Raw genomic sequence first — 13,743 nt, 5'->3', positions numbered from 1 at the left:
GATAGATAGATAGATAGATAGATAGATAGATAGATAGATAGATAGATAGATAGATAGATAGATAGATAGATGGATGTGTCACTCACACAGAGCACATGCAGTAGTACGGCTCCTCTCTTGCGCTGCTCTTTGGTGAAGATGTCCTCAGGGAACTCATGAATTGCTAATGGGAGAACACCACATGGGTTGGACATGGAATCATCAGAAACAATTGTGCTTGCTGGATTTTCAAAACCAATTTTGCTGAATGTGTGGTGGGATAGTTGCATGTATGACACCAATGTTCAGGTAAAATATACAGAGGAATGTGAACTTCAGTGAAGACAGAACCCATTTCTATTTATAGCAACCCATCACCGTGCTACTGAAGCCTCCCTTCTACACTCATATGAACACATAGACACTATAGACCCACTCTCTAGATTACGTTACCCCAGGAATTTGTGCCTAAACACAAACACAAATAGAAGACTTTTCAAAAGTAAGAGATTTCAATCTGATCTCAAATAATTCCCATCAAATTCTCATTAAAGACCAACATTATCTGAGCCTGTTTATATGTAGATATTCTTACGTATCTTTGTACATTGTTAAGAACAATATGGACATAATGGCAGCATCTAAAATGCAGTAAGTATTATGTATATACAGCTATAGAAATATTAAATATTTACAAATCCTTTATTTCATAAATATATTTATATAAGTACATTTTACAGTTTTATAGATATACTTTAGGTATCTTAAACTTTTCCTCAAACCTAAACAAAACCACTTAAAAAATAATAATAAGTACAGTGACAATAATTTTACTTTAATAATCCCTCTCCTATCTTTCATTCAATATGTATTATTATTATTATTATTATTATTAATTTGTTCTTCAATCAAATAGATTCTAAAAATTTGTATTGCAGCCCAAGAATAAAATAGATTACTTTCATGATTATTTTATTGTGCATTTGTGATTCATTTTATGGTTGTTTTTATTCACAAGATATTCAGAAAAATGCAGTGTCTCATGACAAACAAAATAAATATTACGTAAGTAGTGGTTGAATGATTACCAGAATTTTTTTTTAATATAATTTTTTTTTCTTAATTTAAAGTGTAGTCTTATTTAAATTAATTTTATCATTTGAAATTACTTGGAAAAAGCCACACAGAAAATATTATACGTTATAATTTTGAATGTTATAATTTCAAATTAAGTAAAGCAACTTCACTTAACAAGCCACCTGCGTATAATAAATGCAACTGAAACATAATCTCAGAAATACAACAGAATCAACCTATTTTTTTTCATTAATGAAATATCCATAGATTAAATATAATTTACATTTTAGATGCTGTCAATACGTTATATATTGTATGTTTTAGTGTCTATGCAAATGTAAGTAAATGTACGTAAATGTATGTGAACCAAATTGTACGTAAAATAATACTCATGGGACGATGTTGCTACTATCCAAATTCATTTTATAGCATGTCAATTGACTAATTTTTTCTTTAAAAAAAATATTCTAAGATATTTTAGAAAAGACAAGTTGAAGTTCTCAGTTGTGTTTCACTAAAGTACCATCACGTCTCCTAAAAGAGCAACCTTTGACTGAGCAATAACATTTTCCATTAACAAAAACAAACACATGCACAGGAATGATTTTCTGTTTTGCCCTTTACATCCAGACAAAAACTTCTTCACCCCTCTGTTATTTACAATGGCTTCTTTTTCTTGTATTTTCTCATTGCTCGTCTTTTTTTGCTCTTTGCTATCTCACTCTCTCTATCCTCCATTTCCTTTTCCTTCCTCTTTTTTTGTCATCGTTCCATCCTCTTCTGTAGCACAGTGTCAAAAGACATGTTTTGGCTCTATGTAAATCACTAAATCGCACTGAAAAACCCGCCTGAACATCCTGACGAGCTGCCTCAGCGAAGGCAGTTACTATGGCAACGTCTTCCCTAGGGCAGTGAATTGTTGACGAGCAGCGGCAGGAAGCCAATGGCAACAGAGCGAAAGTGAGAAACTGGGTGGAGGATATATCTTTCCCATGGACTCGATTTAGGAAATATGGAAAAAAAGGAGGGACCAAAGAGACGACAAGCAACAGAAGTGCAACTGCTAAAAATACTCCATTTCCCTGTCCCAGAGGGAACGTCTTGGGGTTCTGTGAGAAAGACACACATATAAGACGGTGCTTGACTCCAACAAAAATAGAGAAAGTGTGTAAAGAAGATGGCAGAGCAAAAGTGAACGATTTTAAGACAAATCAAAAAAACTTTCACACTTGTTCTCAATTTTCATTTTTTTTGTAGCCCTCATGATTTTACCATTTGTCAGTGCAACTTATGGTGTGTTCAAGTCATGTCGGATAGATCGTATTTACGAGTTGAACGCACATGAACGCCACCACAAAGTCGTTATTACGAGTGGGAAACTCCACATTTTCTTTAAGCCCAGAGTTTCCGAGTTGGGGGCGTGTCAATGAGAAACATGGCGGAATCGATGGATGCAACGTATAGTTGACGGTAAATTTTTGTTTAAATTGATAGTTTAGTTGTCCTATAAACTTAAATTGGATATGTTCTTGTTACACAGCTGAAATCCAAGTAAAAAAATGCAGACCCTGTTGTATTTTCTTGTAATTTATTAAAAGGTACACCGCCATCTTGTGCCGACTAAACTGACTTGAACGCACCTGATGTCGTAATTACGACTTGTCAACTCGTAAGTACGAACGTCCCAGGAGGACTTGAACGCAGCAATAGGTTCATTGGAAAAATTTGTGCAAAACTCCTAAAATGTACCTATGAATACAAGTCACTGCAGTTTTCAGCTGAAATGAACACTAGTGGCAGTAAAACACCAACAAATTGTATTCCTTTTCACACAAATTATGATTACAGGGGCAGATTATTGATAAAAAAAAAACTTTTTATGCGTTTTTAAAAAATATTTTTTAAAGCGCATATTTCCTGCACAATACTCTTTTATGATCTCAAAATTTTTTTAACATAGTGCATGATTTGTAAACTAACACATTTTGACATTTGCATCAAATAACCAGCTCCATACATATGGCTTTTCTGACGTAATAAACTTGCTCGATTGCACACCCGGTGCATCATTGCACTATCAGACACAAAGCCCTCGGGTGCGAGTCCTAGAAACACGAATCACAATAAAAGAGCTACAAGACTTCTAGAAGCAATCTAAAATTACACAGTTGCTTCAGCAAATGCATTTTTATCTTACGTGCGTTTGTGTTAACAATATGGGCTAGGTTTAACATAAGGTTTAGTGCAGGTGGTATATTCTTTTCAAATGCAATAGAGCATAAACCCTTTAGCGCCACTCACTGGACACTTAATTTACGAACTGTGGCGACACGAACAACAACCAATGTAATAACACATCGCCGGATTCACGTTCATATGTTTTGGATAAAACTGAACACACGTTTAGTGTCACCCACTGGACATTTCACGTTGAAAGCACCGCAAAACTCGTAAGAAGCAATGTAATATAATTTAGCAGAAATGTTGCCACAGACACAAGTTGCGTCAGTGTGCATATACGTCACTGTGACCTTTCACCTCACAGCAACAGACACCTGCTCTGCCTCTTAAATACAAGCAGCCAATTCGGGCCTTGTGTTTCCTTTTTCTTACCAGCTGGAGCCAAGTTTAGCTCCAGTGCAGCTGCGCAAATCAGCAGCCCTCAGCAAATCATTGAAAGCCGCTCGAATGATGATGGCTCACCCAATCCTCTGTGACAGTTACACTCTATATAAAGAATAGAGTGAAAGACTTCACTACACACTATTAAAAATAAAGGTTCCAAATAAGGGGTTTTGTTGTGATGCAATAGAAGAATGATTTTGGGTTTCTCAAACACTCTTTCAGTTAACAGTTCTTAAAACATCCTTTTTTTTAGTGTGGAGAACCGTTTACCACTATAAAGAACCTATTGTTGAATGTAAAGGTTCTGTTGATGTTAAAGATTCTTCATGGAACCATCAATGTCAATAAAGAACCTTTATTTTTCAGAATGAAAAAACAAAATGGATAGAGAAAAGACTTTGGTGGCTTGAATGTATGAGAGAAAAAGTGACAGCATCTGTCTTTCTGTCTGATTGTGTGACTGCAAGCTGTGAGTGACAAACTGCAGAAGAGAATGAGGAGAGAGAGAATGTTATGCTATTGACTTAAAATGGCAGGGTGTCTTGGTGTCCAGCTGGGTTATCAACTGCAAAACACGACCCCGCAGTCTACAACAGCAACCCACTCAAGACTGATTCAGCACATATGCTAAAAACCTGTGCATCACATACTACGCCAGGGTTATTATAGTCAACTGAAGTCTAAAAACCTTAAACATAAAATATTTTCATTACTTGAAATAAAAGAATCTTTAACTGAAATTAAATAAAACAAATATGCATATAAATACTTGCCAAAGCAACTTTTCTCATTTTTCAATTAAGTTTAATTTGATCTACTAAAATAACTCAAACTAAAATAAAAATTAATAAATATTATATAGACATATTTAAAAAAAAATCAAAGTGACGAAACCACAGCTAAAATAAAACTTAAATTGAAATGAAATTTGAAAATTAAAAGAAATATTCTGAGTTTAATACAAGTTAAGCTCAGTTGACAGCATCTGAAGCATAATGTTGATTACCACAACAAAGGATCTTGATTCTTAGTAATTCAGTCAGTCTGTCTGTCTGTCTGTCTGTCTGTCTATCTGTCTGTCTGTCTATCTGTCTGTCTGTCTATCTGTCTGTCTGTCTATCTGTCTGTCTGTCTATCTGTCTGTCTGTCTATCTGTCTGTCTGTCTATCTGTCTGTCTGTCTATCTGTCTGTCTGTCTATCTGTCTGTCTGTCTATCTGTCTGTCTGTCTATCTGTCTGTCTGTCTATCTGTCTGTCTGTCTATCTGTCTGTCTGTCTATCTGTCTGTCTGTCTATCTGTCTGTCTGTCTATCTGTCTGTCTGTCTATCTGTCTGTCTGTCTATCTGTCTGTCTGTCTATCTGTCTGTCTGTCTATCTGTCTGTCTGTCTATCTGTCTGTCTGTCTATCTGTCTGTCTGTCTATCTGTCTGTCTGTCTATCTGTCTGTCTGTCTATCTGTCTGTCTGTCTATCTGTCTGTCTGTCTATCTGTCTGTCTGTCTATCTGTCTGTCTGTCTATCTGTCTGTCTGTCTATCTGTCTGTCTGTCTGTCTGTCAGTCTGTCTGTCTGTATGTCTGTCTGTCAGTCTGTCTGTCAGTCTATCAGTCTGTCTGTCTGTCTGTCTGTCAGTCTGTCTGTCTGTATGTCTGTCTGTCAGTCTGTCTGTCAGTCTATCAGTCTGTCTGTCTGTCTGTCTGTCAGTCTGTCTGTATGTCTGTCTGTCTATTAGTCTGTCTGTCAGTCTATCAGTCTGTCTGTCTGTCTGTCTGTCTGTCTATCAGTCTGTCTGTCTGTCTGCCTGTCTGTCTATCAGTCTGTCTATCTATCTGTCTGTCTGTCTGTCTGTTTGTATGTATGTCAGTCTGTCTGTCTGTCTATCAGTCTGTCTATCTATATGTCTGTCTGTCTGTCTATCAGTCTGTCTATATAATTTATGAGATCTAAATGAAAAATGTTAAAATAGCACATTCTTCTGTAAACAATTGTGGATTATTTGAGCTGTAAAGCTGTTTAAATCGTGATTTTTTCATGATGTTTAAGGTTAAGGGTTTTTATTAAAAAAAATCGATAAAATTATGAATAAATATGACTGGATAAATACGATAAATAAAACTGAATAAAATTTCACACAGAAAAGGGTATTAAGCATTTTTCTCACACTAAATAATGTTAGCAAGCATATTGTTTATGTATTGTGGCTGTACTATACTGAGTATTTGAACATTTATAAATCAGCTCCGTTCACTTCCATTGTACGTGCTTTTACTAAAACTAAAAATGAAAAAAAAATGTTTTAATAAAAATATTATATTATCAAAAACTAATAAAAATAACATAAAAAGCTAAATTACTAAAACTACAATCAAAATGAAAACAGAAACTTAAAAACATTTTTTATAAAAAATATTATTATAAATAAACATAGTGTCTCAGTGATACTAAAATAGCACCGTCTTACACACAGAGATGCACTGAATGATTCAGGAAGGTGAAGTATAGCTTTAAATCAGTACATGTGTTTAAATAGCATGTCTCACATCTATTAATCTGAACTGTGAATTCTGTTAGAGTCGGGGGGGGGGTTGAAGAAATCAAGTGAGAAAGAAGTGAGAATAAGTGGAAACAGATATCAGGTAGCGTGTTCAGGACACAATTTACTAATGCAGATACAGGTATAGAGTGGCAGAGTTTCCTTTTCACTATGTGGGTGCAAGTGAGAAAGCCTCAGTTAGGTGCAAAATCCAAAACTAAAGCCCTTTTCAGATTGCTGCGGAATATGGCACAAAAATGTTTGTAGCATCATTATTTTCTAGCTTTTAGAACACCTTCAATTTCTTATTATCATTTAAATTCTTAGAGTCAAAAAGTTTAAAGGAATAGTTTAGCCAAATATTCTGTCATCATTTCTGTGCTCATTTCGATCCAATTTTGTTGAGAGATTATATAACATCTGATTCTAAACTTTCACAATCAGTCTCTACTTATTTATGTTAATTAATATACATCAGGAGAGGCAGGCCTAATAAGAGTAAGTTTGAAATAATTAAGATTTCAATGTTTTTGAAAGAAGTCTCTTCTGCTCACCAAGGCTACATTTATTTGATCAAAAATACAGTAATATTGTGAAACATCATTACAATTTTAAATAACTATTTGAATATATTGTTAAATGTAATTGATTTATGTGATCAAAGTTGTATTTTCAGCATCATTACTCCAGTCTTCAGTGTCACATGATCCTCCAGAAATCATCCTAATATGCTGATTTGCTGCTTAAGACTTTTTTTTATCAATGTTGAAAACAGTTTTTGCTGCTTAATATTTTATGGAATCCTTCTTGTCGTTGTGTAACGCTTACGACAGATGCATCCCTCACAGGCTGGGAAGCGATCATGAGTGGTCACTCAGCCCAGGTTTTATGGGAAGACCGGCATCTTTCGTGGCTCATAAATTCCCTGGAGATGTTGGCCGTGTTTCGTGCACTGAAACACTTTCTTCCAGAGCTGAGAGGCCATTATGTGCTTGTCTGCACAGACAACAAGTCGGTGGTCTCTTACATCAACCATCAGGTGGGTCTGCAGTTGCGCCCACTTTGCAGGTTTGTACACCAGATCCTCCAGTGGGCTCTCCTCGAGGGACATTTACATCCCTGGGCACCTCAATCAGGGAGCAGACATCCTGTCGAGGCAGAGGCTGAGTCCTGGGGAATGGAGGCTCCACCCTGAGGTGGTGGAGCAGATTTGGAGGAAGTTCGGCCAGGTGGAGATGGATTTGTTTGCATCTCAGGAGATGACACACTGTCGATGTGGCCGAAGCTGCTTCTGTATGCCTTTCCCCTGATCGCTCTGCTCCCGGGAGTTCTGGAGAGTGTGTGCCAGGATGGGGTGCGAATGCTGCTAGTAGCCCTGTTCTGGCCGGCCTGAGTATGGTTCTTGGACCTGGTGGCCCTCCTCGATGGTTCTTTGTGGGAGATTCCTGTCAGAAGCGACCTTCTCTCTCAGGCGGGGGGCTCAATCCTTCAGCCTTGCTCAGAGTTGTGGAAGCTATGGGTGTGGCCTCTGAGGGGGCACAGCTCCTAGATTGCGGTCTCTCAGCTGAGGTTGTTAAGACCATTCTCCATTCTGGCCATGGTTTTGGAGGGGCTATCCTTGCGTATGAGTCCTCTGATCTTCTATCGCCTCTGGAGACCAGGGTTCATTCAACCAGAAGTATGGTGGCTTCAAACACCTTTCTTTTAGGGGTGTCCCTGTAGGACATTTGTGATGCGGTGGGCTGGTCTTCTCCGCTCACATTAGTCAGGTTTTACAATTTGGACGCCAGGCTCTCAAGTTCTCCTGTCTTAGTTGTGCTTGCCATGATTCACACAGGTATTTGTCAGCATGGCGGAGTGGGCATTGTCATTTCCACAGCGTTTCGACATAGTGCTAGTTCCCTTGAAAGGGAACATCTTGGGTTACAACTGTAACCATGTTTCCCTGAGAGGGAATGAGACACTGTGTCTCCCTGCCATACTTCCTGCATCCCTGTGAGCAGCTTACTTCGACCTACCAGAAGCTAAAACTTTTTACACCTGATGCACTTTTAAGATTCTTGGTCACTACGTCACCCCACCAGTTTCGTCTCGTCATTCCAATGGACTAATTTCACACATGCTGCAGGACGTGGGTTACGCAGAGGCGTTCCCACCGCGTCTTAACACAGCATCTTGTTCTCCTTCAGGGAACCATGGCTACAGTTGTAGCAAAGTTGTGTATATATATATATATATATATATATATATATATTAAGACAATTAATTATACTAGGCTTAGGTTTTAATTGACTTATCAATATCATAACTTTATCAATACGCAGCTAGTTTAATCACCGGTTTGTTGAAAACAAATTGTTTTTGGATGTGACTTCAACCAGACAGTAACAACACATTATTGCAAACAACTCAAGATCTTGACATTTGAATGGTTCCAGATAAAAAGTAAAATGAAGGTAACAAACATATGCATTGCTTTGAAATATTTCTCTCATGCTTCTGTCATTTTTATATTTCTGTTTTATATTTTATATTATAATATTGCTGTTATTTATATATTTCTAACCAACAAGTGCATTTATTTGGTCCATGGGCTTATTAGGGTTACTTTCCCTAAATACTGGGCAAATCATATCCAACTGAAAGCAATTACTTCTGCTTATGCCATGTGATCTTAATGCATCATGTCAGAAGAGATTACCACACAGTCAAAATGATGCAGCATGATTTGTTTTTTATTAGACTGCAGTGATTGTGCTTGTCTTCGAGGGATTTTCTAGCCACCTACTCCTTCTGAAATGTACACAAAATATTTGGTCAACGCAAAGAACATCATGTGCAATGATTACTGACATGCCTAAAAATAGCACCTTCCCTTTCCTTCTCATTATTTATTTCCTCCCACCTCTCTCTCTCTCTCTCTCTCTCTCTCTCTCTCGCCGCCTTTCTTTTTCATCTAAGCTCCCGCTCTCACATGGCTCTCCACAAACAGACACGCTCCCAAAATTTAGCATTCAGTTGCCAAGCAACACAAACCTCAAAGGATTCTCATCTGAAGACGAGGTCTGCCGTCTCGTCCTTTTATAAGGAACAAAAACAATGGCGAGGACGAGAGAGAGACAGAAAAAAGAAATCAATCTCAGACTTATTACATAATCCCCTCTAATTACGGAAGAGCAGTTTAAGGAACTGCACCTATTAAACATAATATTGCTCAAGCTTTGCCAGATAATTTGCCAATTGCCAGTAGCATTTCATCCAATTGCAGATCTGATGATGAGAGCAGTCATCAACTCATTAATTTTTGCAAGCGCTCTTTGAATTGATGAGATACCTATTGTATTCTCATACTCACAAAATGCTCACATCCCTTTCATTTTCAATAGCCATGATTGAGTATACAGATTAAAGGCAAACGAAACATGATTTAACCTTTAACAACAATACTAACTTACTTGTATTTTAATATTAAAACACAATGTATTAAAAGGAAACTCGCTAATTTTCACAGTAGTCAGTGTTTCAGCTTTAAGTCTCACATTTAAAGGTGCAGTAGGAGATCTTGGAAAATGATAACTTTAGCCTGATAGCACTGAAAGCGAACGTCCCACCCTCCCTGCAATCGCCGTCCAAAGCCACGCCCCCTGAACGCAAATACGCTCACAGACAAAAATACGAGAGACAACATCAGCGGTTCCCAATTCCAGCCCATGTTCCGAAGTGAAGTAAACTTCAATGGATTTTCCCTGCTAAGGGAGTAGGGAGCAATGAACACTGTGTAGGGATCATATCGAACGGAACAGTTCATGCACGTAGCTCACTTCTAACGAGCTGGTTATCTGAATCGGGTGTGTTAACTAAGCGAGACATGCAAAATATGCATTTTGGCGCAAGGACTGGAATTGGGAACCGCTGGGCTACATCATGTGTCATTCACCAGTGAGAAAACACAAGTACTAGGGCTGTCAAAATGGCTAAAAAAACTAAATTCGAATTTTGTACTTAAATATGATCAAAATTCGAATTATATTCAAATTTAAAATGTATAATTTCAGTTAGGGTGAAGAAAAGCTTTTGGCTTCTCTCCTGAGGCCACAAGAGGGCGCATCGAGCAAAATATTACTAATGCACGTTTATTCAAAGTAGGGCTGCACGATTAATCGTATTTTAATCTCGATAACGATATCTACCTTTCTTGATTAATTAAAAACAATCGTCACAATATTGGCCGGCTCGTTATTTATCCTGAAAACATGTTTTTAATTTGGCATTTGTGTTATCTTGCATTGCTAACAAGTCTTCACTAGCGTTCATGCTTGTGGTTGTCAGATGTTAAGAGTTTTAAGCCCCAAAACAGAGCTTTTCTCATACACTTTCTGCCCGGTGTTTTACTTAAAGGGGTCATAAGATGCAAATTAAATTTTTCCTTTCTCTTTGGAGTGTTACAAGCTCTTGGTGCATAAAGAAGATCTGTAAAGTTGCAAAGACTAAAGTCTCAAATCCAAAGAGATTTTCTTTATAAAAGTTAAGAGTCACCCACACCTACCTAAAACAGCTCGTTCTAACACGCCCCCACATACCTACGTCACTATGTGGGAAGATTTGCATATGTGTTTTGTTGTGAAAGCGAAACTACTTTGTTTGGCCTTCCAAAAGAGGACAATATCGCTTCGACATGCCTGGAGCTGATCCGTGCTGGTGTAACCCCTCTCTCCCGGGTCCTCTCCGCCACACCTCGTTCTCCCTCCGAGTGGGTCTCCGGCATGGGAGGCCGACGCACTAACAAGGAGGATAAAGACTGCAGCCACTAGTGCGTCTCTTGAGATCAGGGGAGTGAGGTTTACCTGCACAGCACCTACCTCTGGCCTCCGTTACACTCACCCCCCTAACCATCACTCCCATCCAGGTCACGGCACCAATGTAACCCCTCTCTCCTGGGTCCTCTCCACCACACCTCATTCTCACTCCAAGTGGGTCTCAAACCCAGGTCTCCAGCATGGGAGGCGGAAGCACTAACAAGGAGACTGCAGCCACTAGACTGCAGCCACTAGTGTGTCTCTTGAGATCAGGGGAGTGAGGTTTACCTGCACAGCACCTACCGCTGGCCTCCGTTACACTGGTCGCTGAGGAAATACTTCAACATCACCCTGTCGATCGCCGGATCGGCTTTCACCGTGGACAAAGTGGAGTCCAGCCCCGCGGTCGTCACATGTGGTTGCCGCAGGCATCACAATATGGTAAGGGACATAACATTTCCGTCACATGCTTGAGGAATTCGGCCAATCACAATGCACTGGATAGCTGGCCAATCAGAGCACACCTCACTTTTTCAGACCGATGAGCTTTGTAAAAATTGACGCGTTTCAGAAAGGCGGGGCATAGAGGAGAAACAATAATGTACAGTATGTGGAAAATAATGTGTTTTTTGAACCTTAAACCGCATAAACACATTTCATTACACCAAATACACAAAATAATGTTCTTTTTAGCAGCATCATATGACCCCTTTAATCTGTGCAATCTGGCAAACCTGCGCACGCTCACTGATGGCGGAATGTACAACAAGCGCTGATGATATGAAAACATGTGCTGGAGTTTAGCGATCTCTCCACAGCGATATTCTGCTTGCATGAAAGTGTCATACAGCCAATGTGTGTTTTTTCACAAGTCATTTGTGCTGGTTGTGTAACCAAATCTGCCATGATCAAACTTTCACCGAGTTTCAATAATGGATCTATTGTGTTTGAGGAATAAATGCACTTTTGCTCCCTGTGGCAATACAATGGGGAAAAATGTACATAAATTGGAATTGTTGGAAGTTATATTAAGAGTTTCTCAAGTTTTTACCAGTTTTCATAATGTTAATCAGTTGAAAACGGCATGGCAATGTTAGCGTTCAGCCCTAATTCAAAGCATAAGATAACGTGACTATCTATGAAAAAAGTGCATAATGTTTAAAATAATGTTTATAAACAAATTATAATTAATTAAGTTGCTTAAACAACTATAAACAAAACAGCATCATGTATGTATTCATAGTTTAATACAAAGGGTCGAAAGCCAATCAGAGAGTATATCTTTCATTTAAAAACAGGAGTTACAGTGGAATGGGGATAACCCCCCACCATAAAGTCTGGAGATATGTTTTTTTCAAAGTTGAACTTGCATTAATTTTACATGGCTTTCTAAACATGCGGCTCTTTTGTGCGAGACGCGAGTGCAACGGTGATAGATGTCCCTCTAGAAAATGTGCGAAATATGCGTTCTGTGTGAACGGCTTGGTTTCAGTTTTGACGTAAACAACATCTTCTCCGCATTGATGATCTCTTTTCCTGCAATATTTGTAATTAACATGCAGCAGCGTCGCATCTAGTGGCTTCAAATGGATAGGCTAACAAAAACATTAAAATGCAAAGACACTTACATCGTCATCGCGTCTCGTGCGCCACTGATTAGCCTCCTTAACGCACACCTAATATTCGAATGCAACGTAATGTGGGTTTTTATTTTAAATTCGACGAATATTTGAAATTAAATTTTTTTTTTTGACAGGCCTGAAAAGTACTACAATACCAGGAAGGAAGATCGGGTTGTTGATGTTTGTCTGCCATTCTCGCTCTGTCTGCACAGCGTGCGTGAACACGCTGATGACGTATACTGTCTGCGCGAACCGGGTGCGCAGAGGTATGCTAATACATAAGTTGACAGGCAGGTTGGAAAGCCAATTAAAATGTTCGGACTGAGCGTTTTGATTGGATGAACATTTCTTGGTCCTATGCCTTCCACAGAATATAAATACAGATAAATACATTTAGACCACTTAACTTAATGATTGCTATCGTGATGTGAAGAGACTTTCAACCAGCATAACAAAAACATTTTCTGAAGACAATCACCTATTGCACCTTTAACCCTCTGATGCTCGTTTTTGACCAAACAATTATTTGCGGTCAAAAATGACCATATTGAAAATGAATGGGAAACGAATTCAACGAACCAAACAAACAAACAATTTCTTTTTGAAAAAATAAATACATTATTTATATATTTTAAATATAAATATAATTACACATATGTAATGATAAATATACAATTTAGTACATTTAACATATATACAGTATATATATATATATATATATATATATATATATATATACACACATATATATAGAGAACTTTCAAATGTAATGTCAAATACTATAGTTATAATTATAATCAATAATTACATGTGCTTTAGTATGCTAGTCAACACATCAAAATAAGTGTATTTTAAAATCATGACAACCGATTATTAAAACATAATGATTTTAAATGTACTACGTGTGTTCAGAAGCAGTCATGAAAGTGTCTCAAGTAGAGCACTAGTGCACATTCAGTAGAATAAAGCACACTTCTTTTTCACAAGGGTGTGTTTTTGCATGTATGCATATGGTAGTTTAATAATGTGGAGAAACCTGTGTAGTCAGGTTTTAATCATATTAATCTTTCAGTCAATAACTCATGTCATTTGTTCTAACACTCTTTGATTTG

The 13,743-nt window shown here is 37.9% G+C and overlaps 1 protein-coding gene across 1 annotated transcript in view; it reads right to left on the bottom strand.

The window, feature by feature from the left end:
• Positions 1 to 13,743, bottom strand: part of LOC107550183 (sodium/potassium/calcium exchanger 3-like) — a 40,514-nt gene that overhangs the window by 19,580 nt on the left and 7,191 nt on the right. The window contains exon 3 of the mRNA XM_016231422.1: positions 87 to 163. Coding sequence (XP_016086908.1) covers positions 87 to 163 — 77 coding nt within the window. The remainder of the gene's footprint in view (positions 1 to 86; positions 164 to 13,743) is intronic.

Source organism: Sinocyclocheilus grahami, unplaced genomic scaffold (genome assembly GCF_001515645.1).
Source record: "Sinocyclocheilus grahami isolate Dianchi unplaced genomic scaffold, SAMN03320097.WGS_v1.1 scaffold390.1, whole genome shotgun sequence".
Classification (NCBI taxonomy): Eukaryota; Metazoa; Chordata; class Actinopteri; order Cypriniformes; family Cyprinidae; genus Sinocyclocheilus; species Sinocyclocheilus grahami.
This window is presented reverse-complemented; position numbering and strand designations above follow the sequence as displayed.